The 21,455-nt window shown below is 41.7% G+C and overlaps 1 protein-coding gene across 1 annotated transcript; it reads left to right on the top strand.

Moving 5' to 3' along the window:
• Positions 1-839: 839 nt before the first annotated feature.
• LOC137297159 (uncharacterized) lies at positions 840-3,428 on the top strand. The gene has a single exon (XM_067829175.1). The coding sequence runs from the start codon at positions 840-842 to the stop codon at positions 3,426-3,428; it is 2,589 nt and encodes an 862-aa protein (XP_067685276.1).
• Positions 3,429-21,455: the final 18,027 nt, after the last annotated feature.

The following is a 21,455-nucleotide window of genomic DNA, read 5'->3' as shown; positions in this document are numbered from 1 at the left end:
TTGTCAACAAAACACATTGATTGCATTCTGCATTCTGAAACCACCCGCTCCTATGTGCAAAGCTTCTTTGAGTCAGCCATTTCCAACACAGCCAGCTACAGAAAGAGGGGACAAGCATCTATAATGCATCACTATCCAGCTAGTGTTATATGGCACACTGATCTCAAGGGAACCTCAACAAATGAAACATACTGGCTTATATGTCGATCATTAAGTTCAGTGAGGCAGGTAGAGTTAACTAGCATGATGGAGATGATAATCCTACCTGACAGAGCCTCTCATTGCAAGATGGGGACGCAGTCAGCTTCTATTACCTGATAGATCATAAAGAACTTTCAGTAATCTCCTGTTTGTTATTTACACCATAACTGCAAAGCCTTTACAGTCACTCCTTTATGCATGATGCTGTCAGAAGTTTACATTCAGCATCTTACAATGACTAGCCATTACTGAGTCTATGATTCATTATCATTGCACATACTGGGTTACAGTCATCGATTGAATACTTACTATGTCCACATTCTGACCTGTTGTCTCAGCACTGATGTCAGAATCTACATAACACATCGGTGGTAAATGTACATTCTAACAAACAGACTCCAGAGGAACTTGGAAAGTTAATCGTAATTTGGAGGCATGCCAAAGCAATGTCTGATTATTTCCCCCATTCATCGGCTGTGATATTCAATGCTGGTGTGTAGGTGTGCATGCTGAATGTGACACCCCTGATCACATTCACTGTACACATTCCAAGTGTACAACTTCATTAACAAAAGTGGACTAACAGAGGTAAAGTTGTGTGAGGACATCATATGTCAGAATCTTGTTCTCCCCTCCCAATGGTACACAAGGACAGGGAGGATTACTACTACCACCCCCACACTGTACACAGGAAGGATTACTACTACCACCCCCACACTGTACACAGGGAGGATTACTACCACCACCCCTGCACTGTACACAGGGAGGATTACTACCACCACCCCTGCACTGTACACAGGGAGGATTACTACCACCACCCCTGCACTGTACACAGGGAGGACTACTACCACCACCCCTGCACTGTACACAGGGAGGATTACTACCACCACCCCTGCACTGTACACAGGGAGGACTACTACCACCACCCCTGCACTGTACACAGGGAGGATTACTACCACCACCCCTGCACTGTACACAGGGAGGATTACTACCACCACCCCCGCACTGTACACAGGGAGGATTACTACCACCACCCCTGCACTGTACACAGGGAGGATTACTACTACCACCACCCTCGCACTGTACTCAGGGAGGATTACTACCACCACCCCCGCACTGTACACAGGGAGAATTACTACCACCCCAGCACTGTACACAGGGAGGACTACCACCACCCCTGCACTGTACACAGGGAGGATTACTACTACCACCACCCCCGCACTGTACACAGGGAGAATTACTACCACCACCCCCGCACTGTACACAGGGAGAATTACTACCACCACCCCTGCACTGTACACAGGGAGGATTACTACCACCTCTCCCGCACTGTACACAGGGAGGACTACTACCATCACCCCTGCACTGTACACAAGGAGGATTACTACCACCACCCCTGCACTGTACACAGGGAGGACTACTACCACCACCCCTGCACTGTACACAGGGAGGACTACTACCACCACCCCTGCACTGTACACAGGATGGACTACTACCACCTCTCCCGCACTGTACACAGGGAGGATTACTACCACCCCAGCACTGTACACAGGGAGGATTACTACTACCCCAGCACTGTACACAGGGAGGATTACTACTACCACCACCCCCGCACTGTACACAGGGAGGATTACTACTACCACCCCCGCACTGTACACAGGGAGGATTACTACTACCACCACCCCCGCACTGTACACAGGGAGGATTACTACTACCACCCCCGCACTGTACACAGGGAGGATTACTACCACCACCCTCGCACTGTACACAGGGAGGATTACTACCACCACCCCCGCACTGTACACAGGGAGAATTACTACCACCCCAGCACTGTACACAGGGAGGACTACCACCACCCCTGCACTGTACACAGGGAGGATTACTACTACCACCACCCCCGCACTGTACACAGGGAGAATTACTACCACCACCCCCGCACTGTACACAGGGAGAATTACTACCACCACCCCTGCACTGTACACAGGGAGGATTACTACCACCTCTCCCGCACTGTACACAGGGAGGACTACTACCATCACCCCTGCACTGTACACAAGGAGGATTACTACCACCACCCCTGCACTGTACACAGGGAGGACTACTACCACCACCCCTGCACTGTACACAGGGAGGACTACTACCACCACCCCTGCACTGTACACAGGATGGACTACTACCACCTCTCCCGCACTGTACACAGGGAGGATTACTACCACCCCAGCACTGTACACAGGGAGGATTACTACTACCCCAGCACTGTACACAGGGAGGATTACTACTACCACCACCCCCGCACTGTACACAGGGAGGATTACTACTACCACCCCCGCACTGTACACAGGGAGGATTACTACTACCACCACCCCCGCACTGTACACAGGGAGGATTACTACTACCACCCCCGCACTGTACACAGGGAGGATTACTACCACCACCCTCGCACTGTACACAGGGAGGATTACTACCACCACCCCCACACTGTACACAGGGAGAATTACTACCACCCCAGCACTGTACACAGGGAGGATTACTACTACCCCAGCACTGTACACAGGGAGGATTACTACTACCACCACCCCCGCACTGTACACAGGGAGGATTACTACTACCACCCCCGCACTGTACACAGGGAGGATTACTACGACTACCCCCGCACTGTCACAGGGAGGATTACTATCCCTCACACCCCCACCTACATTACTACCACCACCCCCACTCCATACACAGGGAGGATTACTTTCCCTTCCCCCACCCCATACACAGGGAGGCTAAGACTTCAATTACCCCCACCATCCCTGCACTGTACACAGGATAACTTCCCCTACCGCCACACCGTACACAGGGAGGATTACTTTCCCCACTCTGTCATCATACACAGGGAGGATTACTTCCCCTGCTTCATCACAGTACACAGGGAGGATTACAGTATCCCTCACACCCCCACCTACATTACTACCACCACCCCCACTCCATACACAGGGAGGCTTACTTCAATTACCCCCACCCTGTACACAGGGAGGGATGCTTCCCATACCCCCTTACTGTACACAGGGAGGATTACTTCCACTACCCACATACCGTACACAGGGAGGATTGCTTCCTCCATCCATCCCACTGTTCATAGGGAGAATTATTTCCTCCACCTCCTCCCCTATCTTCCTACACTTCAACGGGTATTGTCTTCAAACAGGCCTTACCACCTCATCAGTCAAGATGATCCCTCCTGACACAGAGAGAGTATAATTAGGCTTCACTGAGGATTCCTTCAGCATTCATACCATTTCAGTGATGATCCTGATGCTGGAGTCCACACAATACCAACAACACTTGCTGGAATGATGCTCCACATGTTATTATCATACTATATAATTATAGACATTTCACGAGGTCAGCAGCTGTTTTTATGGGCATGAGAAGAGAATAATAACCAAGGACAGAGACTAAGACACACATATGTAATGTATAATTTCATGGACAAAAGAGTTAAACAAGGACATAAACATATATTCAAACTCCATTCAAGTATAAATGAGATGTTCATGTTCCTCTGTACGACCAAGGTCAGTGACTGAGTCCCTTGACCCAAAACGGTGACAACATACATATACACATTCAATCAACTGACAAAGTTGGTATCTTCATTGTATTATCTTGAGTGGATTTAACAATTAGCATCATATAACTTCAGATATACCATTGGAATCTGATAAATAAAACATGTAGTACTTTTTCATAGGCATTCTTGCAATAGCACGGTCTAATGTCTTACTAATATTCTGTGTACAGCTGTCCTGATATTTTAGTTTTGAATGCCCAAGGTGTAACTGATTTACATGTCAAAAGTCCACAAGAGTAATGATCACCTTTCTGAGTTCTCCCTCATTCAGAAATTTGCCAGTCTTCTGTTGACTTATCAGTTCTTTTCATTTCAGTTCAATCCCTTGATTGAAACAGGTTCCTTCTTACTGTTGTTCAACAAATAGAGGTATATGAAACAGTTATAGAATAGACAGATGAACGAAACAGTTCAGTAATCTTAACCAATCTTGATCAAGGGACATCTTAGTCTGGTGTTTTCAGATGTATTAAAAGAGATTTTGTTCCCAGTACAGACACGAGAAAAAACAAAAGTGTAAGATATTACCACACAACTAGATATATACATGCTCTCAAAGAAACATGTATGAGAACACATGAAAGGTTCCTTTATCTATTTCCAGAATTTCACCCACAGTGGAGAAACCTGGAAAAGAATAAAGGAACACTTATCCTTTTATGTTTTCCTTTATTTGTAACAATGACAACATATCTGCACTGATTAAATAGTACTGAAGAAAAGTCCTTCCATTTTTGGCCACCATTACACCTGTTGTTAAGCTGTGAAAATGTTCCCCGGTAACAGCAGTAGTCATACAGGTATAAACCTAAAACAGTAATGTCCAAGCAGTTAGAATATCTCCATCAGGCTCGCTGACTCTTTTGACACATGTCATTGGTTGTGATTGTTTGTGCACTCCTAAAGTGCCAGTCAGCATTAGTGTGTACTGCACATTCTCTATCACTGCACTGGGCGAACAGTCTTAATGGGATATTGCACTGATCATAATCAATAGCATATTCATCTGCAGCTATGCATTATTCAGTCCTTTTGTAGTTATTTTCACCTGATCATATTATTTTCATTTCCTTCCCCAGAAATGCCAACTATTATAATTAAGTCAAAAGACAAAACCAAACCTAAAACTGGCACTATTGTAATGTCATAGATAGGCTATGTAACACAAAGCAATCCCCCAGGAGTATAATACTCCAAGATAATATTGATGCTTGGGTAAAATGCATGTTTTTATTACTGGTGTATAATGAAGGTGTAAAATGGAGGTGTTCGCAGGTGTATCATCCTCGATATCTCCAGGGTATACGTTCCGATAAGTCTCCACTATACCCTGGACGCATCAACGGCTCTGCCCGATAAATTTATTAACTCCCTTTCCTGGCTCCGCCTTCTCACAGTAGCCAATCAGCTAGGCCGTCGTTACAACCGATAGCCAGTGTCAACAAAGGTAGCAGTCGCAACTGCGAAGGTTTAGATAATTCAAAAAACGAAAGTGAGTTGTGATTGGTTCGCTCAACTTCCCAGCATAGACACCTGATTGGATCAAAAGACAGTCAAGGGAGGTAATAAATTTATCGGGCAGAGCCGTAGATGCGTCCAGGGTATAGTGGAGACTTATCGGAACGTATATCCTGGAGATATTGAGGATGCAGGTGTATATCACAGGTGCATAAAGCATGTGTATAACAAGGGTACATTGTCCTTTCACATATTTTCATCAAAAACAGAGCTGTGGTTCATTATGATGATTACCAGATACAAAAATTGGGAGATCAATGTGGCCAGTAAAAAATTAAATGTTGTGTTTTTGCCTTTAATGAGCATGTACTATACTACTCCAAATACAAAGTAGTCCAACACACAGAAAGCTAGTCCCACAATGATTTTTCAGTAGGCACTGAGAGTTGGACTGTACTGATAGGGCACGACATGGGGGTTTGTAGCAGGAACCCCATCATGCATACTACTGTGTGTGTCAGACTAGTTTTTGCCTTTGTTGCAGCTGGCTGAGTGTTGCCGTATGATGATGTATTTTTCTGTGTATGGAGAATGGAGGACAAAGAGCAGTCCAATGCACAGAAACGTAGTCCACCATGATTATGTAGCAGGCACCTGGAGCTGAATTGGAACAAAAGGGCATGATGAGGGGGGTTTATCCGTACAGTGTTTGCAATACTATAATTTACCAGTTGACCATCAGGGCCTGCTGCTGCCTGCAGGCTATAAAATCTAACAACCCTGAATGAAATCTGCAGGCCCATTTTCTTTAAGTCAAACCAATTAAATCAAAACTGACTATACTGTTACACACTGTTTCCAAAAATCAGTTAGAGAAGTCTATGGCACAGAGAGTTTTTTATTCCTTGAAAACTGGTGTTGACATTCCTATGCGCATAATGCAGAAATGCAAGTGGAACTGTCAAAATATTTTAACATGATTCCTGAACAAGAATAAAGAAAGCAATCATCCGAAAGATTCCAGATGATACCCAAACTGACAGATAATTTACTGAAGGCCACAAGGGCCAGCAAATACACAAAACTGCTGGCCCGATTCAATATCTAGTGGGCCTCTGGGCTGATGATTATTTTGAACACTGAGTGAATACGTACTACTGTGTGTGTCAGACTACTTTTTGTCTTTTGTTGCCTTCAGCTGTCTGCTGCCATATGTTGTTGTATTTTTCTGGGTATGGAGAATGGAGGACAAAAAATACAGAAGTCGTTCAATACATGGAAAAGTAGTCAAGGGCTTCCACGGGGTTTTTTACCAACTGCTTTAACATTATCTTCAGTCAGTAGTCAGAAGCCAGCACCAGCACAATGTCCTCAGTCAGTCACCTGACTCACCAGCACGAGGACTGTCTTCAATCAGTAGCCAGACTCACCAGCATGAGGACTGTCTTCAGTCAGTAGCAAGACCCACTTGCACGAGGACTATCTTCAGTGCCAGACTCACCAGCACAAGGACTGTCTTCAGTCTTCAGCTAGACTCACCAGCACAAGGACTGTCTCTAGTGCCTGACTCATCAGCACAATGTCTTCAGTCAACAGCCAGACTAAACAGCACAAGGACTGTCTTCAATCAGTAGCCAGACTCACCAGCACAAGGACTGTCTTCATTTCCTGACTCACCAGCACAATGTCTTCAGTCAGCAGCCAGACTAACCAGAACAAGGACTGTCTTCATTCAGTAGCCAGACCCACCAGAACAAGGACTGTCTTCAGTGCCTGACTCACCAGCACAATGTCTTAAGTCAGCAGCCAGACTCACCAGCACGAGGACTGTCTTCAGTCAGTAGCCACTCACCAGCATGAGAACTGTCTTCAGTCAGTAGCCAGACTCACCAGAACAAGGACTGTCTTCAGTCAGCAGCCAGACTCACCAGAACAAGGACTGTCTTCAGTCAGTAGCCAGACTCACCAGAACAAAGACTGTCTTCAGTCAGCAGCCAGACTTCCCAGCACAATTATATTCTTATAATTTCTACTTTCAACATACTGATCACACACTGTGCATCTCCTCTCACACAACATCACCTACAATGCATGTCTTGTGTTAAAGTCCTAAATAGTTCTATGTATGAATTCAGTATGGGTATTTCCAGCATCAACATGAAAGCTGGCATGCATGCTTGGTAAATCCAACAACAATAATAACTTCACTGAAAACATGTGTAATTGTCAACACCCTAAGTCAATGCCCTAACACAAGATGTACAGACAGGCATGTACAAAATGTAATTATGGAAAATAAATGCAGGACAATTTCTAAGGCACAATTATTCTAATTGTTACCTTATGCAAATTTATGATTTGGGTAATGTTCATACAACACACTGAAATCTTCATTTGAAAATTTTTGCATTACCCAATGCATTCAAAGTGCAATAGGCAGAGACAGGTATGCATTTTGAGTATGAGTATGAGCTGTACAAGACAAATAAAATACAGTACAAAAATAATATGTCTGAGCAATAAATGATGATCTTTGCTGAACGAGAGCTACTCACAAAATTGTGTTTCCATCAAGTGTAACATACATGGTATGATTACCGTATACTCGCAAGTTATCAATGTGTTTTATAGCCTGTAAATGTCACAAATAGTCTTGGTTTGATATTGTTATGTTGAACTAGCGTACCATACCACATGATATTTGCAGCAATTATTGCATGCTTGTGAAAATATTCAAGTATTGTGATTTCAATCCAGTTTGTAATTATCTTACTTTGTCAAGGCTATTGTGACTGCATTTGGCATAACAATCGTGAAACCTACGCAACTGCTACTGCTGTGGGTTGATCTTATGACATCAGCGATAGATACACACCTTGCTCCTTGAAGACAGTAGCCCAACATTCCATGGTGGGTGAATGTGGTGACTGTAGATTTTATCCCTCATTATAAACCATCTGTCTGTGTTTAATCCATGTACTTCAGGCCAAGCCTATACTGACACATCAGTAGGGAATCTGTGTGTTCCATCCACACAGTTCCAGTATAACCAGATACAAGCATTTGGTAGTTAACCAACTTGTTGTCATAACAACTTGGAATAAAGGTGTTCCATATTTGAACTTCATTACAGTGTTGGCATGTGAGGATGGATACAGCACATAATGTAAACATGGCACGTCAGTCATTCTTACAGCACTTACTCACCCCCTTACTTACAAAAGAATAAACCCTGTTTTGTTGGAAAGAGCTGTCCGCTGACACACCTTCAATATCAGCAAATGCATTCACACTAGAAGTCTGCTCTCATCTGCCTAAATATATTTCAGTTTGATTAAGAAATGTTTTGTTTTTCTTTTGTGTTCACCTTGCTCACACTGCAATGAATTCACACATGCATACAACCAACCAAACACACATGCATACAAACAACCAAACACACATCCATACAACAAACTAAACACACATGCATACAGCAAACCAAACACACGTGTCAGTGTGTATGCTGTTGTGGCTGGGTTTTGTTTTGACCTGTGTCATCACTCTTCAAGAAAACTGTCCGCAATCAGATGATTGATGATACATTGTAAACCAAAAGTCACTGTGTTCTGTAATCCGATTGGTTGAAAAACATGATCAAATGGTATTAGATTCCCGGAAACTGCAAGACTTTTCACTGTGTATTGACACATAGAAACCACGCAAACAATTGTTTTGTTGTGTCATCAACAGTGGTGACATCATTCAAATCATACTGTGACGTAAAGTATGAATGACATCACAAATGAGCAACTCCAGATGCTGCCATGTTATCCAGCTGAAACAGCCAGCTGTTGACACTTCACTGCTGAACCTGTACTCGATGTGAACGAGTGCAGATAGTAAAACCCTTTGGCTTACTTTTGTGTTTACAATGTCGATAAACATCATGTGTTGGCCAATTTCCGGGAATATTTAATTTGACACCTCGGGCTGATGCAGTCAGTTCCAAATGCATTCCCGTGCTTCAAATACTCAATAACGCCTCAGCATCAAACTGAGTCAATATATATGTACATGATTTCTACAAATACAGGTAGCATGGGCATGTTGTTGACTGAAAAGTCAATGCTTATAGACACAATCATGTTCTCCCTTTCCGGTGTTTATCACATTACCCCTGCCTTCCTTCTGAATTCTCTGTCCTGAACACTGAATTATGAACAAACCATAAGTTTGTAAAATTGTTGATAATACACAATAGGCGGCACATCGTTCATTAAAACTGAAAATATTCAAGTCTGAAGGAAGTCACAGGAATAGGGATATAAGATTTATCTCCCCTTAAGATCCATGCAGGAAATGTCCTGTTTGCCACCCTGTCATAATGTGTTTCCGTAAGATGTACATCCATGTTCAGTCAAGCGACAATATTGACTAAACTGTACTTGTAAATATTTCCCATGAATCCAGCTCTTCGGAGTGTAACAGCACATGACCAGGAATCAATACAATATAGTGCAGGGTAATTGGTTCATCTTTAGAAATAGATTGTTTGAGTATGTTCGTACATCTTTTCCTAACTAAACAAATCAATGAATATTCTGGTAACATTCCATACAGTACAAAGTCTTCCCAAGTCACTGAAATAGTAACACAAAGAGACAAAAAGAAGCACCAAACAATCTATTACTCATTACCCTATTTCTGTGTGTAAAATACACTCATCCGGGCTGGGTTCCTTTGGAAGAGGGATGCTTTTTTTTTTTATGCAAATGAACATTTTTAAATAAAGGATGAATTTTCATTGGTTTTTAGTTACAGAATTTTAGTGTGTTTTTAAATGGGGCCCGAGCAGTGATTTACAAGACATTATTACAGCGTACCTCTCACTAATTTAGTATGCAGTTGTCACTTTAATTTGGTGACAGATCATGCAGCAATTTACAGGAAGCTGTCAAAGTATCAGGAACAGCAACCACATGTAATGACTTGTAGCTGGTTCAAGATCAAAGCTGATGGAATGTTTTGAGTATCTTCACAGAATGATGATGTCAGGAATGTAACTGCAACCACCACAGAGCTCACTTGGGACGTACACATCTTGAGTGAGGTGCTTGAAACAAGTCCACTGGTAGATGATCAGATAGTGGAAACATACATCCACAGACTTAAAAGACAAGTGTCAAAATGGGTGGTGTCCGACTGGGCAAGTGACTGAGTTCAACGTGCCTGTTTTAACCCAGCAAGCAGTAGACACCAAATATGGACTATGGATGTGAAAATGTTTAATGCTCTGTAGGCAGCTTGGGCTGTATACTCCCCGTCAAGTTGAGGATGATAAAACTGGAGTTCCCAGGTATCATGTTTCCTTTACACTTTTCAATATGCCAGCCTAATAGACATGTCCAATGATTTGAACTACCAACATTATTTTGAACAACTGCAACAAAAGCAAAAACACAGTGTGGGAGGTATTTCTGTCTAAGGTGTGAAATATAATATTGTGCCTTTAACTCAACAAAGAACCTAATCAAATACACTTGTATAAGACACCGAATGTAGATTGTACTGTAAATACACATACGTATATTGCAGTAAGGCTTGGAATATCAACCAACTGCCAGTGAACACAGACTGAGAGAGAAATTACACAACAAATCTTGTCAAATTTCTACTTTGATACATATATTTTCCTATTAGTGTAGTTAAAAAGACTCTTAATCTGCATAATTTGAATTTATTTTTAATACATGTTGAGCAGAAAAGGATGAAAAAGTACCTTTTCTTTTTTCTGGCGATGTTTCCTTATAAAGAGTCTCCAACCTGGCATCATGACAAGTGGAAGTATAGAGCGCTGTGTGGGGATCTGCAGCCATGCAGCTGTCGGATGCAGTCCACCCCACGCTGGTGACACCAACCATGTATTGATCCAGGAAAACACTGTAAAACAATGGCTATGATTGAAGCATAACACAGGAGTATACAGCTGATGTTTGGGTTACCATGGAAACATATTCAACACATCTTGAAGGAAGTCATATAAAATTCAGAAAGCTGCGGCAACTGTAAAGGGACACCAGTCTAGATAACATAAGTGTTCGGGCAACTCACATTACTTTCCTCAGGACACCAAGCTTCAGAGACAGTCAGTATATCATCAGTAATAGTAAACAGACAAATGTACTTGTTGTAGAGGAAATAGTTATCAGTTCTTAACAAGAGTCATCAAAAGATGACATATCCCCCCCACCTCCCCCCACATATTTGAATGCACAAATCATCTGACAGTCACTTGATATTTTTTTTTAGGCTAAGTTTGAATCATTTCCATGGAAATCATGAAAAATATAAATGCCATATATCTGTAAAGGCACCACTCCATGATCTGTCTCATATATATGCCATGATCTGTTGAAAGGTATGAAATGGCTTTTGAGTTGTGCTCCAGAAACGAAATGGCAAAAAGCTGTAAATAGCAAAAGGCACCACTTTATAGTCTACCTCACATATCTACCAAGTTTTGCTGAAAGATATTAAATAGTTTTCAAGTTGTGCTCCAGAAATGAAGCCCATCCCTCCATTTTGAGCTCAAGTCAGAATCGTTTCTGTAGAAACTGGGAAAATGATAACTTACAAAAATATGCAAATAGCCAAAGGCACCACTACAGGGTCTTCCTCACATATCTGGCATGTTTTGCTGAAAGATATTAAGAAGATTTTGAGTTGTGCTCCAGAAACAAAGCCCATCCCTCCCTATTTAGACTAGGTCAGAATTGCTTCCATGGAAAATGGCTGGGAAAATGATAAATTACAAACATCTGTAAATACCAAAAGGCACCACTTTAGGGTCTGTCGCACACATTTGTCAAGTTTTTAAGAAATACAATAAGAAGTTTTTGACTTCTGCTCCAGAAACAAAGCCCATCCCTCCATTTGAGACAGTCCAAATAGTTTCCATGGAACCCAGAAAATGATAAATCACAAAAACATGTAAATAGCAAAAAACACCACTCTGGGGTCTGCCACACATATCTACCAAGTTTTGCTTGCAGATATTTACAAGTTTTTTAGTTGTACTCCTGAAATGAAACCATAAATAGCGAAAGGCACCACCTTAGGTTCTGAATGGTTCATCTAACAAATTTTGCAGAAAAATATTGAACGTTTTTTTCAGTTCTGCTCCAGAAATGAGATCCATCCCACCAACATGTTCCACGGAAAAACAAAAAAGATAAAAATGCCGAAAATCTGTAAATAGCAAAAGGCATAACCGTTGGTTCAGATTATAATATGTTTCTATCCCTCACATTACATGCTGGGGGTATAATAATGGTCAGAGTAGAGCAGGAGAGCAGTTTGGGGATTTTACAATTACCTGTGTTGGGAGAGGAGTAGTGAGCAGTGAACAATGACTGTCAAATGATTGTACATACATCTGGATGTAAGGGCGCATCAGATAAATGGACACACAGTATTCGCAGAAATAACTGAGAAGGTTTTTCAGCAAATATCTAATACATGTGTATGTTAAAGTCAAACTGTAATGATCAGTTATTTGGCCCATAGACTAAAATTCCCAGTCATCTGAACAAATGACAAAAATTTTCGACCAGTCATTTGACTAAGTGACTAAATTATTTAAGCTAAAAAAAGAAACATAATAAAATGAAGTAAACATTTTATTTATTCAGTTCAACATAGAGTTTTGCATATCATGTACATTACTTGTTTTGACAAGTGAGATTTATTTTTAAAGTATTCTTGGTCCCATATCTCTTGCTACAAGCACATTTACACTATAAGAAACCCAGGCCTCCTGATGAAGACTTGGCTCCAACAGCAGTACAAACGGATACTGAAGTTTCAGTGATGACTTCTGATAAAGTTAAGAATATTCCTGAGCACAAATCCAACTGGTTCCTCAAGAACTTGTCTTGAAGGACATCAGCAGGGCAGGTGATTGTACACTGTCCACTGGCATGACAGTCCCTGAACCACATTAGTTTCCCTACTGCCAAACCCCAGAGATTTACAGGGTACAAATTCCTGCATCCTACACATGTAAACTGACAAGGGATGTTACCAAATGGATTAGCGCGCCCACAGGAATGCAGAAAAAGCCCAAATACTTTTGAAAAAATGTTGATCAAGTGACAATAAGTTATCACTGAGTCTGCTACCAGCCGGGTTATGATATCATTTGCAGTTTAATTACTGTGATGTTTGTGATACACAATACAATAACAGTAATTGAATTGCAACAATAGTATAACATGGTATAGTAGTCAGACACTGGGAGTTCTGGACCTTAAGGGCTTATTTAGGTGTATTTCAGTCCCATACCCCAGTACACTCATGGAGGGTCTGGCTCGAGCTATCCTTCGATGTGCCACCTACATTTTTTGGTACTCTAATCTATACTGACATCTACAAAGCAGTTTAATGTTAATCTTTTATGAGATCTTTGTTCTTGGCCTGGAAGGCTCAAGTGATCTGTTGTTGGGCTTGTTCTATGAGCTTTTTTTCTCATCTTTGTGGTGGACGAGTTGGCTAAAGCACCAGGCTAGCGATCCAGCGAGGTTGAGGTGTTGGGCCCACCTGTGACTGGGTGTAAAAACCTTGGAGTCAACATTGTGTCCAGACTCTTTCCATGTTATCACAATCACTAGTGTGCAGGACACAACTCTGTCCACTTAAAAGAACCCACAAATCCATTGTTTTATGACCAGATGGTGGGCACATGAATACGTGCAAACACCTAGTTGCGGGTACAGCAACGAGCAGTGAACTTGGACAAAGTACTGTGACTATGTGTCCCAGTCCACCCAGCTGTGAATGGGTACCTTGTTAGGATGAGAGAGCCTAAATGCAGTGCACCAAGTGGCAGCAAGAGTTGTATACTCCCCAGGGAGTTGAGATTGAAATATGATGTGCTGTTGCGATTGACATCCAGTGATCAAGGGAAAGATACCAGCGCCTTAAGCACGCACTAGTGCATGGATATGTGTGCTATATAAATATCCTATATCTATTTTAAATTTTATAAATCTTGGTTCAAGTCTCTTCCTTCATATCATTGAACTTAATGAGTTTGGCTAAAATCAGACAGAACTCTTATTCAGAGAGTTTACTGTCCATGAGTGGTGATGACATGTGATCGTGGATCGTGTTCAGTTTGGCTTCAGATGGCACTCAGATCTGGTTGTGGTTTAAGGCTTTACGCTGCAGCCAACGTGAAAAAAATTTAAGAGCGACTTCTGCCAGTCCTGATACCCTGGCAGCTATTTCTAACCTGAGGATGACAAGTGAGGCCACATTGGCTACTAACAAGCCGATGCCAGCTCCCCTGAGTCCCATGCTGGCGACCATGAGCAGTGTCTATCCCACTGATGGCATTGAAGTCCCAATGGTACTTTTTATGTAAGCTGAGTTCACTTCGCTTTCCGGTTGGTGTCAGATGTCACTGATCTGTCTCAAATGAAATCCATCCACAGTTTCGAGTTGATGAGCCATGTCATCCATGGCTGGATACAAACCCATCTTGCAATATATATATATATATATATATAGTTTAAGAAATAATATTTAATTGGTACGCCAACAATTATTGATGAATACATTTTAAACTGATGAAGTTCAATCGTCTGCTTAGATAAATACTTGAGAGTTTAAGTCTATTTTCCTTTGACACCATGACTCCTTTAAAGGCTTGTGGTGGGGACTGTTCCTGGTTGTACAACAATACAGCAATGTTGATTTTGATGGTGTTCATGCCAGCGCATTTTTAACCCAAAAAGAAGACATCTTCTCAGGATCATCTCTAAGAAAGACATCAATAGTAAGTGTAGAACCTTGTATCATACTGATCCACGAGGGTGGGAGTAGAAACAGTTTGAAGAGACAAACCTGAAAGACTGACTTCCAAGCGACTGACTAACATATTACCTGTTTGATCTGGTAATGGTGATACGCACACCATTTTTTTACCCCTTTGAGTGAAACTCGTCAGTAGAAGCCCACTGTATTTTAGTTCGATGATTTTACTATCCACATCCGTGACGGGATAGGTGTACATCAGGACCATATAAATAATCCAACGAAATTGAGATTTGATGATGCCTTCTCAGCATTGGTACTCTTGTTTATGCTTGTTTATTGGATACTGTTTATGCTGCATACGTTGAAAGGGTTCACTCGTGTGGGCACCGTACGGTTGAATGATTTGATTTGAATGTACGCTTGGCGTGCAGTCTCAAACATGTGGCATTGTGGGTCTAGGGATGGCTTATGACGTGTAGAACCAGTTTGTGTTGAATGTCCAGGATGCCAGACCGGTGGATTTACCAAGTGTCATCCAAAGATACCAGGATATTGTTGAGCCTGGTCCTGATGTTTTCCAGATCTTGGACAGTCTTGGGTGGAAGTTTGGGTCATGTACCACCGTAATCTTGCTCGTTGAGTTTGTCACGAAGGCGCTGAAAGCTGTGTTATCCAGCCAGAGTCGACAGAGTCAGAGGTTTTTTCATGTGTCTGTTCATCAGATTGACCTTCGGATCCGATGTTAATCGCAGTGCAAACTTCCTATCGATGAAAATTTCGGTGACTTGTTTTAAATCATCGTAATAATCGGTGATGGTCTGTTTTAAGTGTTGATCAGTCTTACAATCACTCGTGAATGAAGAGTCCTTGACATCATCATTGTCAAGCAAGGGGGTGTCGTCCATGGGAATTTTGTTGTGACCACCTTCCACCATGATCATCTATTTATTGAACACATATTATATATTTTTAACATAAAAAATGACGCCGCAATACGGACACAAACTAAACCCTTACTGACGACTGAGAAAACCCCTGGCGGTCAAAGCTGTGTCTCAACTGGTGACGCTCACCAACTATCCAAGCAAGATTAATGAGAACCAAATACTGGGAGCGGATGATGTCATCGTTCCATGGACAGCTTGTCTGTCCTTCCAGATCAGTTTGAATCCAAAGACGCTAAACGAGAAGTCATGGGAAACCTGGGTCACACTATCATGAAGAAAATGTGAACCTTGAGTGAATGGGAAAACAGGAAGTACCAGGGGATTTGTCCATCTGAGTTGCCATTGACTCAGTTGTGCATGGGGTATGGTTCCGAACAAGCCAAACTCACTTGATTAAAAAAAATACTGACAGGTCACATGCAACCAAAAAATCAAACATAATTAAAACACATTGATCACTCATTCATGACATATAATATATATTGCTACTTTTAAAAAACAAATAAACAAAATTATAAGCGTACAATCGCGATTCAAAAGTGCAATATTTTGTACTTCGGCTTACTTCCCCCGAAACGAAGCCCTCGGGAGACCGAGCTCAGTCGTAGCAGGTGGATCTGCACTCAAGTGTAACGACAGATTTCGATTGGCTGTTTCATTCAGTGGAGCCGCCTCGGGTGCAGATCTTGGTGGTAGTAGCATGAGGGTTCATTGAAAGATGATCTGTTAGATGGGCATTTTAGAAGTATGGCCAGTCACAAGAAAGTAAGATTCTTTATGGATAACAACTTCTTTTTGTGTACTTGATGCGTCGTTTCAGTATGGATTCATATACTGTTGTCAAACAAAAAATCATATACACTAAAAGAAGTTGTTATCCATGAAGAATGTATATAGAGATGTTAGGTTTTGAAAATACATGTTCTTTGAATTTGCGCTCGAACCAATCAAAAATCATGTCAGTAGAGATGGTAAACTACTGCTTGGCTGGAATCTGTCATTCGTCCAAGTACAAAGCAGGACTTGAAACTGACAAGAGTTTGCACCAGTTTCCGTCAGATCCACATTTCCCCCCAAAAAATGAATGTAGTTTGTTTGCAACCCACAGACATAAAAACATGTCATGTGTATCACACCTGCCTAATTACATAATGTGGCAGAGACGGGACTCAGGTGCACGAGTCATAAATCAATTTATTTTCTTTATGTCGTATAGTCTGATAGGTGTTAAGTTGAAATTGCACGCGGTCAATGATTGAAGCTGTGTACTGCATGTTGTCTTTAGCAGACAGGCAGGCAGTCATATAGGTTTCTCTGAGACAGAGACTGCTTACCACAATCAACAAGGTTTTTTTACATAACGAGTAGATTATTTACTTGTTTGTGTACACAGCCAAGATTAGACTACTGCTCACAACCCCAGACTCCGGGCATACTGTTTCAAACTCTGCGAACCTATTCACTGTGCATGCGTTAAGGATGCAGTGCAGCACAGCTGTTGAAACCAATTTTCCCCCCAACGCTGGGGGAAATTTAGTAAAACGTTTGAACTCTTTGGCCTTTTTTTCATCGCGTTTTTTTCAACTTTATAGGTTGAATTGGCATTTTTTATGATTTGTTTCGGTAAGTGCATACCGAAAGGTACCAGAATCTGCAAAGTTGTGTTTTGCGTTGCATGTGACCTTGAAGCATTTGTAAACCAATTTTTCATCCCGCTTGACTCTGAGTTGCTGTGTAGTCACATAACATTTTATCAAGCAGCGCTGGGCAACTGGCTGGAGTATGAACTCATGTTTAATGATTATAGCCAGGTGATTATGAATGGCAAGAGTAGCAGCTACAACATCGACAATATTTTGCTGGAGTTCAACAAGGTGATGAATCAGGTATTGGAATCCAACATATTCGCAACAAGTATTTGGGTATGTTAGCCACATGTACAATCACGTGCTGCATCACTGCAACATCATTGCAAACAAGAGAGAACATCAGTCTGAACGTCCACGTATGATCGATGAAGGGCATTTGGATCCTTGGAAGAATTTAAGCCGTTTCAAAGGGTCAGTGAAAAGTATTGAACCCCGAAATTGTCAATGTTGAGGTGACTGTCGAGGGCATGCTGAACCATCTATTTAGCCAAGGCATGCAATCCTTCCATCATTGGGATGAGATCCAAAAGTTACCGGCAATCAAGCACAAGCCTGAAATCAACACAATGGTCAAGGATGGATACACAGCTTAATATTGAAAATGGGCAATTCATGCAAGCCATCTATTGAAAGTTTGAATGTTCAACTACCCCTGGATCCAGGCTGCACCAGTGTGTGTGGCCAGACAGGCTGCAGTTAAATGGCTTTTGTGCTGGACCTGCTGGAAGGATGCGTTCAATCAGGATGCATTCGATCACATCGTCATTCTCCGCCCGACGTTGCAGATGAACAAGACATACATACAGAGAGCACTGGTGATGATGGACACGGTCACGGACATGCACACAGTGGATCCAGGAACACTTCTGCAGGACTGGCTGACCGCTTATCACGACAATTCAAAGGGGAATCAATGCAGTTTGTCCCAGATGACTGAAGCATCAAACTCCTATTGAAAACAGACCAACCTGTAATGTATAAAGTTCCCAAGCATAAAGCAAATTCAAGCAACATTTGGGCAACGTTCAAGCAAACTTAAGCAATATTCAAGCAAAAAGACATTAAACCACATTATAGCTCGCATGTTGGAAATTTTCATGGCATGTAACCTGACTTTTCTATCACTGTGCTTTGCGTGTGCAGGATATTATTTTGTTAGATTTTTAAAAAAAATTGTGCATTGTGCTTATGCATGATTCAAATACTACATATAAAAATGGATGCAATCACAATTATGGTCGGCGGGGCTATCATCAACACTCTGGTCTTTTCCAGCAGCCATTACCTCTTTTCCAAATTAAGATCTAACAATGATGCTGAGGTCGAAACAGAATGGGAACATCACATTTTGTCCATGGAGCTGATGCAGGCCACTCAAGGTGAGTATACGAAAAATGCATTCAGAGAATTGATTTCATCAATCCACAACTCATGCATGAAAACTACACCTTTTGAAGGTTCAAGGATGTTGACAACGTCATGCAATAATAACCCCTACTCACCACCAAACAGCTCAACCTCCTAGGCGATGAACCCACTTTCTCTCAGTATTACACCCCTTCCAAGGGTCAGCAAGATTGGGAGCTGAACTTTATTGCCCTCGACCATATTGACTGCCAAGAAATTAGACTGAAATATTTATTTATGTGTATAAAATATATTTACATGTGTACAGAGATGAGACAACACACACCTTTTTAGTGTCTTTAGTGCTTCTTGGAAAAATCAAAACCTGTGGCCGGAAATGCACCATGGACTATTGTGTCATCCACATGATGTCCATTCAATGAGGTTTCATCAACTTCATGTACAAAGTATGCGGAATTGGTGTGAAATGTCATTATCACCGTTGTAAAGCCCACAGAGCAGACATGGTCCTAGGTCATCTTATTGAGCCAGTTGAGTTGAGATTCATCCCGATGGACCACGTTGAATAATGGTGCAATACTGATAAACTCAAGCCCTTAATTGACAGTAAACTTCACAAAGAGTTGGACGATTTGAAAAGTATCAAAGACCCACTGACAATGAAAATGATGCTTGAAAAATTGCAGACTGACGGCAGTTCTGAGTCCACTATGCCTGATTGAGTTAGCAGGAAGTCCTAACTCAACCAAAATCAAGCATTTTCTGGATAAAAAGGCCATCATTAACCGCAAAAATATAGGTGATGATTATTTATCTGTAGAGATCATAGCTGGCTTGAATCTGGCGATTCTTCATCCCAGTCAACTTTCCAGCTATCCCTCGATCAAGAAATCCAGGCTCGATTTTACGGGGATAGACATGCCAACAAATAGTGGAAAAACAGAACCCCTTGGCTATTAACGTCTTCAGTCACATGGGGAAGAGGGTTATTGTACATAAGATAAGTCATGTCCTATATAAAACCATTCCTAGAATCAATTTATATCTGATCAAGACAGATGACCATTATCACTACGCTATGGTTAAAAAGTCTGACTCTGTAGTTTTATGATCAATCGATGCACAAAGAAAAGAAACATTTCTGTGAATGATAGTGGCATTCTGATTATTTGATTTGATTGATGATGACTGATAGGGAGAAAACAGTAATCAAGGAATCGATCATAATATCTGTGATCGAACATTATTGGTTATTATCTGTCTACACATCTGTATAATGCAACCAGGTTGTATTTATACTGTTTTCAAAGTGAATTTCACGCCTTTAACACTTATATCACGGTATGTGTATCCATCTCGGGTCATACAAGTTGATATCTTTTAATATAAGCAAGCGTATATGCATACAAAAAGGAGTTCCCTGATTGGCTTATGTGTCTGCATGTGACAGAGAATAGTCTTGCATCATATAGCCTGGACTAACCCTATGATCAATCATTAATTGATGATTGGTTGTTTTGATATCCAATCACTGATCGTGAAATTCAACCAATTCCCAACGCTAGAAAACGATGTGTGCATGGTTTCATGTGAGCCGACCTGCTAGAGTCACACACTCAGGATTGGTGTGATAGGGAAATGAAACTCCCGTCATCTATTGTGGCTAAAATGTTCCTCACATCCGCACAACACGAAGAGAGAAACCTCTGGGAAGTGCTGACAGATCCTGCTAACATGAGCGATAAACTCACTCACAATCATACTAAGCATTGCCATGCATAAGTCACCAACCCCTGAACGGGGATGTTGTTCAAGATCATTGTCAAGTCACCAGTCAATACCGAGGTGCCGCTCACAATGCATATAACTTGAAACTGAGAATCAGTCCACAAACCATCCCCATTCCTGAGGTATTTCACAATTTATGAGGGTATGATGCTTACTTGATCATGCAGGCCATTTTGATGGTCACTGGTGATATCAAATTCACCCCCAACACCATGGAAAAATACATCTCATCCTTGCTCAACGGTCTTAGATTCATTAAGAGTGCTCAGTATCTCCTGTTGTCACTCGATAGTTTGGTCAAGGACTTTTGCCATCAACAAGTGACTCTGTCTCTGCTGCTCAAAGAGGGCGAGTATACATACAACTACATGGACGATCAGTCTAAGTTTGACGAGACAAGAACTACTTTACATTAATTGCTTTACATTATCTTAACTGACTTCCCCATCTCCCTGGATGATTACGACCATGCTCAGAACATGTGGGAAAAACTGGGCTGTCACACCTTAGGCAGTTATCATGACCTGTACTTAAAAACGGACATGCTCCTCCTGGCCAATATGTCAGATTGAAACAGTACCAACTCGACACCATGTGGTACTACACCAGCCCCGGTCTCTCATGGGA

This window comes from Haliotis asinina, chromosome 9 (assembly GCF_037392515.1).
Source record: "Haliotis asinina isolate JCU_RB_2024 chromosome 9, JCU_Hal_asi_v2, whole genome shotgun sequence".
Taxonomy (NCBI): domain Eukaryota; kingdom Metazoa; phylum Mollusca; class Gastropoda; order Lepetellida; family Haliotidae; genus Haliotis; species Haliotis asinina.
The sequence above is the reverse complement of the archived record's forward strand: the minus strand, read 5'-3'. Positions and strand labels throughout refer to the sequence as shown.

Bases quoted from the DNA above. Each gene is read 5' to 3' on its own strand.
- LOC137297159 (XM_067829175.1), top strand. From the start codon at position 840: ATGGTACACAAGGACAGGGAGGATTACTACTACCACCCCCACACTGTA.